This window comes from Numida meleagris, chromosome 1 (genome assembly GCF_002078875.1).
Source record: "Numida meleagris isolate 19003 breed g44 Domestic line chromosome 1, NumMel1.0, whole genome shotgun sequence".
NCBI classification, from domain to species: Eukaryota; Metazoa; Chordata; class Aves; order Galliformes; family Numididae; genus Numida; species Numida meleagris.
The window spans coordinates 73,970,953-73,989,292 of record NC_034409.1 but is presented as its reverse complement, the minus strand read 5'-3'; the positions used below and the strand labels follow the sequence as shown (position 1 = coordinate 73,989,292).

General features: G+C 45.6%; 1 protein-coding gene and 1 long non-coding RNA gene across 4 annotated transcripts in view; one reads left to right on the top strand and one right to left on the bottom strand.

Annotated features, from left to right (window-relative positions):
• LOC110397542 (solute carrier family 2, facilitated glucose transporter member 3) overlaps positions 1-18,340 on the bottom strand; it is a 42,604-nt gene that overhangs the window by 9,853 nt on the left and 14,411 nt on the right. Inside the window, exon 1 of one of the 3 annotated variants that reach the window (XM_021393956.1) lies at positions 821-959. The exons of the other annotated variants lie outside the window; for them this stretch is intronic. Within the exon in view, the coding sequence (XP_021249631.1) occupies positions 821-835 (15 nt within the window). The 5' untranslated portion in view covers positions 836-959. Of the gene's footprint in view, positions 1-820; positions 960-18,340 lie in introns of those variants that run through there. 3 annotated transcript variants of the gene reach the window in all.
• Positions 940-4,495, top strand: LOC110397675. The gene is made up of 4 exons (XR_002437913.1): positions 940-1,051; positions 2,558-2,662; positions 4,126-4,268; positions 4,343-4,495. It is a non-coding gene; the product is annotated as an uncharacterized LOC110397675 (long non-coding RNA).

Below are 18,340 nucleotides of genomic sequence, written 5' to 3'. Positions count from 1 at the left end.
GAATCCGACTTGAAATACTGCCACATTGAGTGACCTCCGTCAGTTCTCCCTTTCATCTCAGCTTCTCACACTCCCCTTATCTCCCATCAACACAGGGGTAAGGGCACGAGGCTCCCCGACACCACCCTTCCTGCTGAGTAGGAAGCCCTTAGTATCCTGCTCCAGGACAGCCGGCTGCCTGCTCCTCTTCCTGGATGTACCTAGACACAGCGCAGTGCCACGGGCGCACAGATCACTCGTGGCCGAAAATCGACAAAGACTCTGCCCCCTGCTCTCCAACGGAGAAACGGGAAAGGGCTTGGCTTTATTTTCTTCTAGAAATCGAGAGATAGTTTCAACATAATCCCCAACACCACCAACAAAACGCTTGTTTAAGCAACCCTCATTTTAGCATCACGAATCCGCTGCCATTAGCTCTGGGACAGAAGAGCAGTACCCAGCCAACAAAAGACATGCCGCGATCGAAACGAATTACGGTATGGATGGAGTCACGCGGGCAGCCGGTCACACGCACCGAAAGAGATCACCCCCACGGCCTGCACCAAGCCTTCCCAGATAAGCTCCCCGTCCTTCTGTGACGGACGGAGCTTTCGCCGAGACGCTGGACGACGCTGAACCGCGGCCCGCCAGCCCCGCCGCCGCATCCTTCCTCGCTCACAACCCGACGGCGGCGGGAAACGCTGCGGCGACGAACCACGACCCCCCGCCAGCCGCGACCAGATCCCCCGGCAGCCCGGGGAAACGAGCTGCCCGGCACACGCGGGCAGCGGCCCCAGCTCTGCATCGGCTCCGACGAGGAGACCGCCCGCGCTTCCCTCACCTTCTTGTCAGCCATCTCCGGCGACGAACGGCTCTAACGCCCGCACCCAGCCTAACGGAACGCGAGATACTCCGCCCACGAGCACGCACCGCTGCGTCGTCTGCGTAAGAGCCGCATCTGTCTGTTTATGGGCTCTGTGCTGGCAGGCGGCTAGAGGAGGAGCCGGGAGAGGAGGGGCCGCAGCGGGGGGCAGTGCCGACCCTCGGCTCCCCCCACGCCGCCTGGGCCGGGGTGCGTAGGTGGCGTGGGCTGCGGCTGGGCTCCGTAAAGAATTGTGAGGGTACCAGGCAGGAGCGTTCGCTGCGGGGTTTGACGCTGCGCAAATACCGGCTAACCGATATTACCCGATATGGTAATATCGGTACGCCAGTGGATTGCGTGAGGAAAGAGCGTTGCTTTGAAGCTGTCGTTAAAAATGCTCGGGCATACTAATGAGCGCACGCGTGCAGAAGCCTGAAGCCTGCTGCTACACTGGGTGCTGGCTCCTAGCTTGTACTTTGTAGACGAGACTTCTGGATGCTTGGGTGTGGTTTTTGTTTGCTTACTTTTTTTGCTTATGGATATACTTTTTTTTTTTTTTAACAAAGCTATAAGCGATGGGAATGAAGCCTAGGGTGTGCCCTTGCAGCTGCGCTTAGTCCCTTACTGACACGCTTTCCAATCAAACTAGCTCCTGTATTATAAATTCATTTGCAGCCCATCCTTCAGGTTAAAAGAAAATTTAAAAATGCCATGTTTCTACCTGGAGAGCAATGAAGAGCTGTACTTTCAATTCCAGACAAAAGTGTTGTCAAACAGCACAAGTCTTCACTGAATTCATAATCTTCAGAACATTTTGGGAACGGTAACAGCTCAGACATGAGGCAGAGGTGAAGTTGCAGTCAGAGGAAATTGTAATGATGTAACTTCCTTGCAATGACATCGGGTTATCTGAGGTCTGGTTGTAATTTTTGTTACCAGATTCGGAGGAACTTGGTTGGATAATATTTTAATTTCGTTTCTGTTGTTTCTTTGCCACCTGATTGCAGATGGATACATAACTGGAAATTTATAGTTCAAATGGGGTAACAATTTCTCTCACTCTTTTCACGGGCCTTTTTGTGTTGTTAAAATAATGTTGCAATAAAAAAAAAAAAAAACTGATGTGTAAAAGGAAGTCTGCAAATTCCTCTTTCTTGGGTTATGTGATAAAAGCTCCCCTGCACGTCCACAATGGAGCACGGAGAGACAATGACGGGAGGGGGGTACACAATAACGCCCTGCCCAGATCCTCCTCGGCCCATCACCGGAGCCATCAGCACATCAAAGTCTCATCTCCGCATGCCCCGAGGGGCACAGTGGCAGATGGGAAAGGAATTAGGGGCTCAGAGGAAGTATCACCTGCCTGGGCCCCTCCCGGGGCTGCCCCATTGTCTAAGTGTGAAAGCCAACGTGCTGAGCGATGTCGGAGCGCCTTTCAGGAAAGGCCGGGGGCGTGGAGATGCGATCTGCGGCACGGGACGCACGTTCCACACGCCGTACAGTTAGATGTTATGGGGAGGAATCAGAAGTGGAAGAAATGAATAGTGTAGGTCATCTGGGGAGGAACAAGTGAGGGAAAGTGGAGAAGTAAGGGAAAATAAGGTCTTGTCCCATCTAAACCTCTGGCTGGCCGGTACATTTGTACCTTTCTCTGTGTCTGACCAGCACAGTCTGTCCTAACTTACCATTAAATTTCATTTCTAACTCTTTTCCCAGGTGAAGAACACCCCATTTTGGGTGTGCGTGGGAGCCTGAGTACCAGCCGCTGCAATAGGGCTATGGATCAGAGAGGCCCACGTGCCCATGGTGAAATGAGTGCAGGTATGCAGGAAGCTGAAAGGCAATGAGTGTAAGGGAGAAGCTGCTTCTTAGAAGGATCGGGGGAGTCCCAGACAGCTGCCAGAGAGGCCATCTCTGCCAGCAACAGGAGTACAGCTGCTGCTTTCAGGTCTCAAATGGTCAGGTGCCAGCAAAAGGGTAGACTGTGATTCAGGCACAGATTGAGTACCTGTATTTGTATATGTGTGTAGGTTGCTCCAAAAGTAATGCCTCCTCTTTCTTTCCATGGAAACTCCAACAGATACAAAGAGCACAATAACACTACTGGATAGAGCAAATTCTCAGCTGCAAAACGCTGTTATTCAACATAGTCACCACCATTAGCTATGCATTTTCACCAGTGATGAACAAGAGCCTGCAAGCAGTGCTTGAAAAAATCTGCACCAGTGGAGGTGATCCACTGTCACTATCGCCACTGTTGAAATGTACCACCCACTGTGCTCACATCCACTGTTTAATTTCCATAAATATTCAGCAGGCGTTGATGAATGTCAACTCGTGCAATTTTTTCCTCATAGAATAATTCTGTTCCTCACCTTTGCTTCACATATGCTTCCGTGTCAGATGCCACGTTGTCAGACTGCCCTTCTGCTGCCATCTGTCACGTGGCAACAACATGTAATGGTATATTGGCAGGAAGGTTCAACCTACTGCCATACCATCAACATCCACCTCTGATGTCATGGGCCAACATAATAAAATAGGAAGTATTTTCAGAGCAGCCCTCATATTTCCCACAGATGGACCTCCATGCTACTTAGTTTCAGGGGGAATGGGGAGGATGTCAGGTTGAGGTGCTGTTTGTGTTCGTGTAAATGCTCTGTGTCTGTGTGGCAGTCACATATATAGGTATTTATGTAGTAAATATATCTCTTCCTGTACATGTCACTACTGGGAATACAGGCCTGGTTGCATTTGGGATCAAGGAGCTATGGCAGCCCTGCTTCTACTAGGCTGCCAGATCTGGCCCTAGCTCCCTAACACTCTTTGACTAATCTTGGCTCACATTTATTTTTCTTGTTCCTAGCTTATTTTCCACTTAATTGCAAGCATAACAAACTCCACCTTGCATCTGATTACTAAGATGTCTCAGTCTCTGGCATTAGCTCTGAATATATGCAATTACTGGTTAATGTGTGAAGTTGCAATATTTTAAGAGAGTCTAAGCATTTCCAAATTTCAGAGGAAACCTCTGGACAAAGAAAAAAAAAATTCTGCTCAAATTGCGTCACTCCTAGTTTCTTCTTGACCCACATGACTCAGTTGCAAGTGCTGGGAAATCCACATTTCAAGATTACATTAATCTAATCATGAAGTTTGATTAAATTAGTTTAAATACATGTTTAGCTTCTAGTCCAACTTAGAAGCAGTACAAGTTTAGCTGAAAATTACGTCTCTGATAAAAGATGCAGAACAATTTGAATGGCATTTTCTTATCTTTACAGAGCTGATGGAGTAAGCAGCAGTAAAAAAAGAGACACAGGCTGAAAATCCATCACTGAGAACCAAATTTCCCTACGAAATGCAGGGAAAATATCCCACCCTCCCACTGGAAAACCCAGCTGGTTTTTCTCCAGTTATTTTGCTGGTACTGAAATCTTTAGTTTTGAAGTTTGCATCACAGCCTGTTCCTCTTAAAGATCACATTTGTTTCTGTCCTAGGACACACATCTACCTCCCACACTGTATTTATGAAGATTGTTTTTATGAAGATCATCTGTTGAGTAGCTATGGGTGAAGTACCTTAATGCTTCCTTAGCAGAGATACCTGATACTGCACCAACTAAAACTGTCCACTTAAAATGGTTGTGTTGGGTTTTTGTTTCTTTGTTTCTTTATGTGCGTGTGTTGTTGTTTTATGTATGTGAATATAATCACAGAATCATAGAATCATCAAGGTTGGAAAAGACCTCCAAGATCATCTATTCCAGCTGTCCACCTACCACCAGTATTTCCCCACTAAACCATGTGCATTAGTCCAACATCTAAATGTTTCTTGAACACCTCCAGGGATGCTGACTCAGCAACCTCCCTGGGCAGCCTGTTCCAGCACCTGACCATAAATTTTTCCTAATATCCAACCTGAACTTCCCCTGATGCAAATTGAAGCCGTTCCCTCTAGTCCTATCTCTAGTTATGCTGCAGAGGAGGCTGACCCTACACCTCGCCACAACCTGCTTTCCTGTAGTTGTAGAGAGCAAAGTGCATTAATTGCATGAAGATGGAGGCCCACTGCAGGTTACCAGTTGCCAGCCAACCAGATTTTCAAGGAAAGGGCCAGATAACTTCATGCTGACTGCCCCACAGTAGGATACAGTAGTATCCTAGCCATTGAACAATGTGAATTGGGAAAGACTCATTGTATACTTGAGAAGCTTCATTTTAGCTTTGGAACTCTTACATAGCTAAAATAGTGCATGCCAAATAATGCTTAATTTCCAAGTAACCTACTTTTCCAGCTGTTTTTATCACAGAATACTTTTTCAGCATTAAAAAAGATCTCCAACAACAAGCAAGCCTGTTCATATTTTTTCCCAAGGGTTGGAGCTGGAAAGCGGTCCTGCCAGAAGGACCTTGCTTTGGCTTTTTGAGCATAGCAGTGGAGCTCCAACAGGTGTGGTTCTCTCTGGCAAACACATTTCATACACACAAGTTCTTGGCTCAAAAGGTACAATGAGGAGAAGAAAAAGGAAGCTGAGTGCTAAAAAATACTTTTTTTTATATCATCCGTGCCTCCACAACTTGTTGGGAAAAGAATCCAATCAGCAGGATCTGGCCAACTTAGCATCATCACACTTGCTGTCCAAGCAAGCTCCTGGCAAAATAAATTCCACCTTAGCCTAGCTGCTTTGTCATATCTGCCCGGTATTCAGTCAACTGGGAATGTTCCATGAAGTTCTTTCCAGCCTCTTTTTCCCCTCAAGTTACTTACCACCCCCCCTTGCTGTGCATTCAAATTCCAAAGGATTGTGGTGAATCCTTTCTCATGTTTCTTTCTGTTTTGCCTGGAGTACAAATTCTTCAGAGATAAGAGGAGAATGAACAAGGAGAATTATTATGCAGCGTTTGCCTTGAGAGATGATTTTGTGCTTTTCTGTTGTGTTTCTAACAAAAGGGTATTCAGAACAAAGGAGAGAGAACAAGAGCCAGCAGGGGCCAGATGTATCCCCCACAAACCGTGAGTAGCTTTCATTGTTGAGAGGAGCTGAGAAAGACTGAGAGAAAGAGGGAAAGATAAAAGGGAGAAACAAGACGATGGGTGAGGAATAGGTTGGTCTGTAGACAACAGAATGTTAAAAGAGTGAGAAGAGAGATAGAGAAGGGAGAGACAGAAGGCAAAACCAAACTAAAACAAAATAGGAAAGGAAAATGCTTAGTAAGGTGAAAAAGACAGTATTAAACAGATGAGAGGAACAAAGCAGAGGAATAAAAGAAAATAAAGGAAAAGGCAGCAGCAGACTCTGAGAGGAAAAAGGATAACAGGTGAGTTGATAGAAAAGCACAAGCAGATAGAGGTACAGGAAGAAAAGGTAGAATCACCAAAGATGAGAGGACAGGCATAGCACTAGAGAGATCACCTCATTAATCCAAAGTCTTCCTTAACCTCTGCCTTTTTCCATAGTGAAATGTAGCTGAGGCTTCTTAAATCTTTCCTAATTAACTTAGTCTGTTAATCAAATCATTACAGCCAAAGGTTTCTAATACTTTAACGATCACTTACAAAGGGGAAGTAACTTTTGCAGAAAAAGAAACAAAAAAAACATGCAGGAGAGCAAACCACGAGCATAGCATCATGCTGAGAGCTGTTTCCTACACCCAGCTCTGCACTACGAGAGATATGGCAACCCCCAGAGAGTCATTTGAGGTTCCCTTGCTCCACCTCCCATAGCGCTTCAGGCCTCATCCACTTCTTTTGCTTTAAGTCACAAACCTAATTTTTTTCTGATTTAAGTCGCAAAGACAACCACGTTTTCCACCAAAGACAGAAGCCATATATTTCTGTATTTGTTCTTGTTGTTGTTGATGATGATGTTTTTTTTTTTCCCCTTGTACTATCAGGCTTTAATATTGGTCTATATCTAAGAATAGCAATAATTAAGTATATGCATGAGACTCGTGGAGAATGCTGTAAAAATATTTTCATTACCAACAGCCCTTTTTATGATCCTTCTCCATTTTGGCCGCCTTTTCTCTGGTGTTTACAGGGAACAGGTGAGCTGTCTGAAACTGCTCAGAAGCTCCTCAGGACTAGGATGCTGCAGGGGCTGTGGAGGTAGAAGGCACTGGCAGAGCTGTGCTGGCAGCCCAGGGCTAAGTTGCCAGGAGGCTGCAGGGCAAGAGAAAAAGGCTTTGGCCAAAATATCTGTGGTGAGGTTTTCGTATAACAGTCATTGGATCTTACTAGATTTTTCTCTACCCTGAACAAGAAACTGAATTTGAGAGGCAAGGGGAGAAAACACTGGCTACTTAAGTTCGATTTAAAAACATCAACATAAATGGAGAAAAAAACGTTTAGAGTAGTAAAATTAAAAAGATATTTTCCTAGCAAAGTCCTGACCAGCATCATAGCAATAGGAAAACATACCAGGTTCAAGAGAGTGGTTGGGGTGGGGGTCAGTTCATAAAGAGACCAGAAGAGGAATAGAGAGTGACAGATGAGGAAGTAATGGTTGCAGTTCAGTTGAGTCTTCCCCTGAGACCCTTCCCTTCTTTTCTTGAGGGCTGAACAGCAGCATAATGAGTGGGGTGTGATCAGTCTTCAACAAAATAACCTTTATTTCATATTCTTGAGAAAACAATATATTCAGAAGGGGAAATAAAAGTTATTTCTTAATGGGAAACAGTTTTTCTCTGGAAGATATAAAAAGAAAACTTCTCAAGTACAAGCTGGGCACTGAGCAAGCCCAAGAGAGATGAGAGGAAGTTTGATGTACTCTTCCTGCTTAAAGAGATGCAACACAGCAATAATACAGATACTATCCAGAAAGTATTTGCTTTCTCACAGCATTTTATGCCTAGCCTATCCAGAAGTGCAAGAGATGCCAGGGCATGCTGTCTGCTGGAGCCAGTCTTGGCCTGCACACCATGGCACAGGGTGGAGACATTTCAGCAGTGTAAGCCACCTTATCTCATCCCCACTTAGGCATACTTTTCACACCCCAACATTAGTAACAGAAAGCTATGCACACAGTCAGTACAGACACACACATTATGCAGAGTCAAACCCACCCACTATGCATACACACTCCCCCACAATTACATGTATTAGACAAATACATATATTAACACAGCAGCTCAGACACACAAACACGCTCACATATAACTAGTGCCAAGCAGAGCTGCAGATTCACAAATACCACTGCTGGACACATTTCTCATCATGCCATATATTCTGCTCCCTAGTACATGGCCTGAATCCCATTGTATTTCCCAGCAGTTCCATGTAGGATCGTAGCCTGCAGGGAGAGAGCAGGGACTGTGAAAACTGGCTCAGTAAGACCGTGTGTGATTACAGTAGCAAGATTCACAAATAAAGAAAGGAAATAATGCCTCTGGATGACCACTCTGCTCTGCAGCCTTGTCCACCTCCCTGCCGCTGTTTAAAATTAGCTGCTGTTGAACTCGTAGAATTCAACTCAGGGAAGACAGGATTTGAGACTTGCCCTCTTCTTTTACTGGGTATGTTTCACACAGTGCCTAAGCCAGCTAGTGCACAGAGTTTAGCATTCTTCTCCCAGCAGATGCTCTGACTTGGCGCACAGCAGTGCTACTCCTTCCCCCACACCATACAGCACTCCATTACAAGCAGGATGGAAAAGGTGGTGATGTGAAGAGTACTCTAAACTGCAACACACTGCTCCTCTCCTATGCAGAGCTTTCCATGCACAGTGGACCAGGAAGAATGAGGGTAAACCACCACTAGTAAGAGCCACCTTCGATCGCCAGTCTAGCTCCACATTGCCAGCTATCAGAGAGAGAGCAGAAAGCACACAGTCCTCCCTTCCCAGACCAGCAATTCTGCCCTCCCATCTGGGACACAGGCAACCTTGGGCTGGGCATCTCCCCTACATCGACTGCTTATGCTTTGTTCGCCTTCCTTCCTCTTGCAAAATACAGGCCATCAGCACAACTGCTGGCCTTGCCCCAGCTCCACACTTTTGGAACAAGGCTCCCCTCCAGAGACAGCTTGTTCTCCTAAGGGCTTGTACTGCCAGTCTTGGAAGACAGTCAGTGACACTTCTGGGTGGGCGCACAACTGCACCATGCTACAGTGCCACAAAAGCAGGACAGTGATGGGGAGCACACCCAGGCCTGCTCCCTAGTGTGTGCACAGGGCTGGCTAGAGCAGCTTGGGATGAGCAGGATGCAGCCCCTGCAGGAGGGCTATGTGGGGCTCCAGTGGGCCACAGCCACCTTCCTCACCATCCAGTAATACTGCCCTTTATTTTGTCCTGCTCATGCAAACCAATCTGGCTCTTCTATTGCTCCCTCTACATGTTCCTCACACTGGGTGATTCCCGCACTCTCCCTGTCACTACTCACTTCCACTCCTACGCACACATGTATCTGCTTGCCTGTGGCCCTCATCTTTTTGAAAAGTTGCATGGTTACCTGTATCTGCCTGGCTGTGTGAGGGTGCTGAGTACATAACTGCTGGGGCACGGATTCTCGGTCTACATTACTTGTGCTTTTCTTTATAAAATGTTCTGAGTTCTGACACAGATATGTGATATTGTGCTACTGCATCCCTGTACAAATACCAGTGTCTGAGATTACCAGTGCATTAATTCATAATATTGAAATGTGCACGTCTATTCTTTTATACCCATGAATATATATATGCTCGTGCTTTTATATCTGAGAATACATTAAAACATCTACAATATTTGTACACATGCTTCTATGTAATGCTCTCAGAATCTTATCCCGATGGGGGATTTCAATCGTCCAGATATCTGCTGGGAAAACCACACAGCAAGCTGCAAGCAATCCAGGAGACTCCTGGAGTCCATTGACGATAACCTTCTGGTTCAGGTATTGGACAGACCGACCAGAGGTGAAGCGTTGCTGAGCCTGGTGCTCACCAACGTGAAGAAAATTGTTAGAGAGGCAGCCTCAGCTGCAGCAACCATGCCCAGGTTGCATTCATGATCTTGAGAAATGTGGGCCTGGAAAAGAGTGGAGTCAGGACCCTGAATTTCAGGGGAGCGAACCTGAGGCTGTTTAGGGAATTGCTGGATGAGATCTCCTGGGAAGCTGTCCTTAGAGACAAAGGAGTGAAGCAAAGCTGGCTAGTCTTTAAAGATGTCTTTCTGAGAGCACAAGAGTTCTCTGTAGGAACAGGCACAGGGGGCAGGAAACCATGGACCTGTTTGTCAAACTGAGAGAAAAGAAGGGCACGTACAAGCAGTGGAAACAAGGGTGTGTCACTTAGAAAGAATACAGGGATACTGTCCAGACATGCAGAGATGAGATTAAGAAACCCAAGGCACAGATGCAACTGAACCCAGCAAGGGATGTTAATAACAGCAGGAGAGAGTTCTACAGGTACCTTGGTCAGAAGAGGCAGGCCAAAGAGAACGTACCTTCTCTGATAAATGAGAAAGCGTAACTGGCTACAAAAGATACGGAGAAAGCTGAGGTACTCATTGGAGTACCTCATTGGAGTTCTTTGCCTCAGTCTTCATTGGCAGCCAGGATTCTCATATTTCTCACATTCCTGAACCCCAAATCCCTGAAACTCTTGGTGGGAACTGGGGGAGCAAACTACCCTCCACTATAAGGGTAGAGGAAGTCCAAGACTGCTTCACGAGACTGAATGTGTACAGGTCTATGGGGCTGGATGACGTGCATCCCAGGGTTTTAATGCTGGATGATCAGCTGACTGATGTGGTTGCTGAGCTGCTCTTCATCATATTTTTGAAAAGTCATGGCTGTCAGGTGACGTCTTATTTATAAGAAAAGGAGGATGGAGGATCTGGGGAATTACAGGCCTGTGAGCCTCACATTCGTGCCTGGAAAGATCATAGAATAGATTCTTCTGGAAGACATGTTAAGGCATATAAGCGATGAGCAGGTGATTCAAGACAGCCAGCACAGCTTCACCAATGGAAGGTCATGCCTGACCAATCTAGTGGCCTTCTTCTATGATGGAGTGACCATACCTGTGGACAAAGGGAAGGCAACTCATGTCATCTACCTGGACTTCTGCAAGGCCTTTGACATGGTCCCCCACCACATCCTCATCTCTAAATTGGAGATACATAGATTTGAAGGCTGGACTATTTTGTAGATGAGGGGTTGGTTGGAAGGTCACAGTCAGAGAGGTTGTGGTCAATGGCCCTATGTCCAGGTGGAGACGGGTGCTGAGCCATGTTCCCCAGGGGTCTGTCTTGGCACCAGTGCTCTTTAACATCCTTATCAATGACATACATGATAGGATCTAGTGCACCCTCAGAAAGTTGCTGATGGGTTGCTCCTTGCCCAGAGAGGCTGTGGATGCTCCCTCCCTGGAGGCGTTCAAGACCAGGCTGGATGGGGCTGTGAGCAACCTGGTGTAGTGGGAGGTGTCCCTGCTGATAGCAAGGGAGTTGGAACTAGATGATCTTAAAAGACCCTTCCAACCCAAACAATTCTACAGTTCTACAATATGATTCTATGATACCAAGCCAAGTGGGGCAATTGTTACAGCAGAAGTTAGCGATGCCATCCATAGAGTCCTGGACAAACCCGAAAGGTGGGCCCATGTGAACCTAATGAGGTTGCACTTTGCTTTCAAGAAAGTGCAAGGTTTTGCACCTGGGTCAGGGTAATCTCAGGTACATATACAGACTGGGAGAATAACTCCTTGAGCGTAGCCTTGCTGAGAAGGGCTTGGGGGTTCTGGTAAATGAAAAACTTAACATGAGCCAGCAGTGTGCACTTGCAGCCCAGAAAGCCAATTGTATCCTGGGCTGCATCAGAAGAGGGGTGGCTAGCAGGGCAAGGGAGGTGATTGTCCCTTGTCTGGGTCTTGGGCCCCCAAAACAGTAAAGATGTGGAGCTTTTGGAGATGGTCCAGAGGAGGGCCACAAAGATGATCAAAGGGCTGCAGCACCTCTCCTACGAAGACAGGCTGAAGGAGCCAGGCTTGTTCAGTCTGCAGAAGAGAAGGCTGCAGGGAGACCTCACTACAGCCTTCCAGAATTTAAAGGGAGATTATAAACAGAGGGAAATCCATTTTTTTACACAGGTAGATAGTGATAGGACAAGGGGGAATGGTTTTATACTAAAGGAAGATTTAGATTAGCTGTCAGGGGGAAGTTTTTCACCAACAGGGCAGTGAGGTGCTGGAACAGATTGCCCAAAGAGGTTGTGAATGCCTTGTCCCTGAAGGTGTTCAAGGCCAGGCTGGATGGGGCCTTGGGCAACCTCATCTAATACTTGATCTAGTGGTTGGCAACTCTCCCTGCAGCAGGAGGATTGGAACTTGATGATTCTTGGAGTCCCTTCCAATTCAAGCAATTCTATGATTCTGTGATACCTGCTTAATGCATGAAAAGTACATTAGTACATTAGTATGTTTTTTTAAGCTTAGCCTAGAGGAGGAGTCCCTGCACAATTCTGCATGCCTGCTTGAAAAACAGGGTGTTGGAAGTGACTGGGTTTGTGGTCATCCCTCATATCTCTGAAGAGGGGTTGTCACACAGGGTGCAGACGGAATGCTATCCCAGTAGATGTTCTCATCTCATTCCCGATACAGCCTCTTCTAAATCTGTCAGGTACAGGAGGTGGCATACATTTTCACTGTATGGACAGATAGATCTTTCTACTAGAGTTCCTACCGTTCTCGTCAACATTAGGAAGCAGAGTAGAAGCTAATAGGTGGGCCTTGGTTACTCCACTGTGGCAACTCCCAGCAGAGGCTTCTGTGGAAATCACAGATAGCACAGATGGGTCAGTAGCTACTCTGGCCCAGGCCTCCCCCAGGAAACAGCTTTGTAAACTGGAGAAGTCACAGTCTTGGCTGCACAGCTCATTCCTTCCAGTCTGCATTACTTCATCAAGAGTTCTCCCTCAAGATTATTTCATTTGCTCCAAAACAGTCCATACCTCAGGTCAGCTTCTGTGAGGTCAGGGACTCATTCAAGAACAGGCAGAGATGGTTTAGATATCTTCAGCATTGAGAAACTTCAGTTCTGAGTTCTCCAGATAACACAAATTATGCGACAACTAATAGAAAACAGGCTCATAACTGCTCTGTGGCTTTTCCTCTGTGATAACAACAGTTGCCTAAACATCTACACCACTTTTTACAACAGGAGCATCACTCTTGGAGACCTAGTTCAGGGGGTAGGGGAAGGTTGTGCAGGTCTGTATCATATAGGATACACCATCACATTCGGCTACAACTGCAGTGCCTGAACAGACAGCCGGCAGTCAGTGGAAATAAGCTGTCCCTCCCATACCTCCAGGTAGGGCTAAGGTGGCATCCATAGGGGAAGCCATCACGTATCTTTTCAGGAGTGAAAGTGCCTGGCCTCAGGTCAGTGCTTCTGCACAGATTTGTTCCAGTTTAATTGACCAGGTGGGAACAGGGTGCACTTTGTTTGCAAGAGATTATACTCCTGAATTAGCTCTCCTGCCAAGTCTCTTATCGTTCTGCAAACAATGTGTGTAGGGGGAAATGGACCTGGGAAAAAAGAGACTGAATGCATAAGGAAGACTGTAGATTCCTCTGCTGATGACATAGATAAGTAGAACTTGCCATTCCCCAGCTTAGAAATTAAACTAAAGAAATGAGATGGCACTTCTAGGATAGCAAAGAACCATAGTGAAGGACTGTGTGCTGGCCAGACTGTTAACCCCAGCTACTAAGAGAGCTCCAACAATGCCAAGGGAAGAGAGAGGTAAACCACCCACGGGGAAAGATAAAGAAAGACAAAGGAATCCATCCAATCTTTAAAGCTGTTCTCTTCAGCCAGTGGACTTCTCCCTACAAATTAACACATTTAAATATCAGTCATCCTCCTGCTACAAAGCCCTGGCCTGGGCAGGGCCAGAGGCCGTATTTGCACCCCATCTATGTGCCTTGGTTTTAACATGGCATGTTACCCTCTTCTAGCCAGCTTTTGGTTTCTTCTGCATTTGTGCCTTCCTCCTGTCAGGTCGACTTTCATCTTTTTTTCACTTCTTTCTCTTTCTCCAAATTGTCTTCCATTCCTTTGTGATTCCTGTGTCCACCTCTTTCCCTAATGCTGTGTTTGCTTCTGTACAATGCACATCCTTCTGTGCACTCCCGTTCCCTCTGCGGTTCCTCCTTTCTCCGACTCTTCCTTTCCACACTCTTTCCCTCCTCCTTTCTCATTGCCTGCACTCCCTGCCCCTCTGCTGCTGAACTCATTTGCTCCTGTCCCTGACGGCCCTCAGGGAAGGACTCTGTGGTCGGCTCAAGCGGGGATGGGCAGTTGCCCTCCTCTGTCCTTGATCGCTGTCATCAGCCTTCGGGAGACAGGCGCTGGGAGGAGCTGGGCGCATCCCGTGCGGGCTTGCACGTCCTCTGCAGGCTGCGAGCCTCGCTGCGGCACAGCCCTCCGCTTGCAGCGCAGTACAAGGGAGGCTGCAGGCTAGGCTGTTTGGAAGACAGAGCTAGTGCTACGCGTGGAAGCCTCAGAAACATCAGGATTCAGGGGACTGGTATGATGAGCAGCTTTTTTACGCAGCTACGTGCTCAGCCAAGCCACACTGCAGAGGCCCCTCAGCCCTGCATGCTGCTCGTGGTGCTTCCTTTTGCCTTCTTCCTGAAATACATCAGAGTTCCTCTCAGTACTCCTCTCTTGTGACCCGCCAGCCGTCCCCCCCACACACACTCCCAATCCACACATAAATGTGTGCATCTTAGCCCTGCAATTCCCAAGCAGTTACATTTCTGAGGAACGAAATACTCTACTGCGAGTCAGCCTGACAGACATCCTCCTTGGGAGACTGAATTTTTCTGGCAACAGAGAGAGAAAAGAAAACAGAAAAAAAAAAAAAAAAACAACAACATATAGATTGAGCTTTGTCGAGGGTCAGAGCAAGACATCCCCGTCACCTTCAACTCAGAAATACAGTAGTATTAGGTGGTAGAAATAAAAGAAATGCCAAAACCAAAGAAGACCTAGCTGAGTCTGAGCATGGGAACTCAGATGTGGGGTCAGGGGCTGTGCCATAGAGCCAAATGTCCCTGAGTACTGCTGGGTTATTTCTGCTTCTTGTACAGCCAGCTAGAACCAGACACAGAACAGTGCAGTATCTTGTCAGATCCTCAAGCTTCAAGAGATCACAGAACAATATGTGAAGTGCTTCAAAACATGTAAGAAATTTCACATTCTGCATCCATAAGGCATGTATGTAAACACCCCACTTCGGTAGTACCATAGGACCTCATGGCCTTGATTCCAAGCTAAGATGCCACAATGCTGAGCACTTCAGCATAAACACGTTATCAGCCCCTTAAATGAAAAGCAAGAACCCAGAAGAAGATATGATTGCCATAGATCCGAAAAGACAATAGTTACGGGGACTGTAATACAAAAGGGTCTAGAGGAAATCAGTGAATTCCAGCACTCTTCAGGCTATCTCAGCACCGCTGGGAGCTCTCTCCCTGCAGAGAGGACTTGCAGCCTATGTCTCTCTAACACTCATCCTGCTTACTTTTAAAAGAAAAAGAAGAATCTGCTCTTTTTCCTCACTGACAGAATAACCCTATGATTAGAGCAATACCTCAGAACCTGAGAACCATTTTCATCTTTTCCATTAACAGACATTTTTTCTACATTTCTCAACATAGTCTTAATGGATCCAGAAGTTGCTGTTGAAGGACAAACCCACTCACCATACTGCTATTATCTTCATAAGGTCTTCAGCTCTTCTTTAGGTCTCATAACTCCCTGTTGTAGTCCTTAAAATAAACTTATTCTCCATCTAACATAATAAGTTCAACCATGAATGTGGTCAAAAATGGAGTAAAGAAGAGAAGCCAAGATCACCTGCTTTCTGTACCCTTGCCAGGTAAGGTAGGGATCATGCTGCCTCATGCTTGATTTGTGGCCCAATGCATCTTTAATTCTTCTTTGCATGGGGATGTATCCCACTACCTAACCCAGAATTTGCTGTCACTAACTTATTAGGGCCTCCACCACTCCAATTGCCTCCAGGGGTAAGAAGGACTTCATAAGGAAGCTCTTCTAGAATAACATATGCTGCATTTCATGTGGTGTCAAGCAATGACATAAATTTGCCTCCAGTGTCTGACAGCCACTTAGTGGGTTTTTTTCCAGGAACAAGTTTTTTTAGGTGTCATGGCCTTAACATTGTCTATATCTCTCTTCAGACTCCTAAGACTCTGTATTGAAATCTGACTGCAACATAACAAGCACTGCATGACTTGTTTTAATTAGAATAGGCAGCTGAGCAAAGAGGGATGAACTGCAACACTGACTTGGGCCTGGGAACTTCTCTCTCAAGGGAGGAAGGTGTGTGAACAGGTAGTGGTGGGATACAGCCACTTAGACCTACTGTTCAATTTCACCCAATTTCAGGTACTACAGCTACCACATCACTCCCTTTCTCCAACATCAACTCTCACCTGTCTTTCAAGGTCTTGTATGGTACCACAGACAGCAACTGAGACAGAAATGGAAGGGATGAAGAAAATTTGAAGTAAAGAATATGGGAAAGAAAGTGCGTTGTTCAGAAAATGAGAGAAGGCCAGGAAAAAAGAGCAAGAGAAAAAGAAAAACAATATGCAGGTTAAGACTATATGTGAGAGAAATATATTTGTGAAAGAAATAACAAGAATCATACAAATGAAGAAAAGGAGAAAGAGAAACAAAGAAGGACAGCTGATTTGGAAATATTTATTTTTCTAGCAGGCTATATTCTTTTGACTTTCAGAAAGCAACTGAGTAAAAGTTGCATGCCAGTGTAAGGGAAGGATGCTCTTACAGTGGTTTTGTGCAAAGTGAAGCAATTAGTGCGGCACTGAGATGTAGGGACAGAAAGAACACAGGCAGGACTCTTTCACCATTCACAGAAGGGCTTTCTCTTCAGTTGTTTACTTGTTACTTCAGTGACTCACTAACTTGGAGGTTTTCAAAGCTTCTCTTGGTCAAGAAATATCTCCTGGGTCATACCTAGCATTAGGTGCAGGCTCTCTGCATCTCTTTGTAAAGTCATAAAGGATCAAGGTCCCAGAACCATTCAGCCCATGTCAAGTGTTCAGGTTTCCCTGGGAATTTGGGACCCTGAGCCTAACCACCCTTAACAGGTCCAAAGACTTATCAGATAACACATTCTTCAGCCTTTCAGAAGACTCACTGGATCAGAGAAGGTAGGACAATATGCTAGTTACATGAGACCCTAAATCCTCGATTGACCTAAAAGTGCAGTGAAGCTCAGAATTACATAAATAACAGATTGATCTGCAACTGTTTCCTAGTCAAGTGTTAATGCAAGATTTCTGGGAACACATTAAACTGTGGGGTGAAATGTAGTGGTAAAATACATGTGTGACCACAAGTGCAGTGTCCATACAGCAGAGCCAAGCCTCTCTGATTCCCATCCCATTTTGTGCAAGGCTAGATGTAAGAACAGGAATTATTTCCCCATGGCAGCTACTCCCCTAATTGTTCCAGAGTTTACCCCACAGAGCTCAGAATAATGCAGAAACTAACAAATAAAACAACTGCTGACATGTCTTTCAGAGTGTGGAGCCAGCCAGGCATGATTATAATACAACTAATTGGTGCTCCGAAAGAGTCCAGTTCAAAACATGATGACACTGTAGAAAACACTGTATATAAGCAGTAAGAGTTAGCCATGTCTTGAAGATCAATCTCAAGACCTACATAGATAAGAAAAAAGAATTAATATTAATTCTGCTTTGCTGATATGGGAACCAGGTGTGGAATGATTACATGGCTTAGCCCAAGAGAAAATCTACAGTAGAGCTAAGCAGACTGGAAAAATAGGGAGACCTAAAGTGGTGCTTCACCAGCTAGTCACTTCATGATCTTTCTCTGGATTAAAAGCAGACACCATGACACCAACAGCTGTTATCTTTGTTGAACAGAGCTGCTACAAATGTTGTATTTTCAATGTGGTTCACATTCACCCTAGATTCCATGCTCCTTTACTTACTTGATGCCTCTGGCATAAAAGAATAATGTGCTGGGAAGCAGAAAAGTATAGTTATGGATCATAAACCCTCACTTGCCTGCTGGAAATGTACAAACCTGATACTATCTACGATTCTCTGATTTTGTTAGTAGAATACATGTCAAATTCTGTCCATCTAGCCCAGATTACAAGCAAGAAAACTTTTAAAGTTGCAGTCTACTTTTTTTGTTTAGATGATGTTTAGATGTTTATTTTTTTTCTTAGATGACTGAGAAATTGATGTTCCAGTAAGACACAAAACAGGACATTCTTCCTAAACCAGGAAATAAATCAAGGACACTCACTCACTGGTGTTGTGCACCAAAAGAAGTTGGGGTACAGACATTCCCATATTGCTTTACAACATCAAAATGTTGTTGTGACTACCTATATGAGCACAGGCGTATTCTTACTTTTTTCTGAGTGGAGTAAGTATTGTTCAGTACTGTTACACTGTTCCTAAACTGCTTTTAGCAGTAG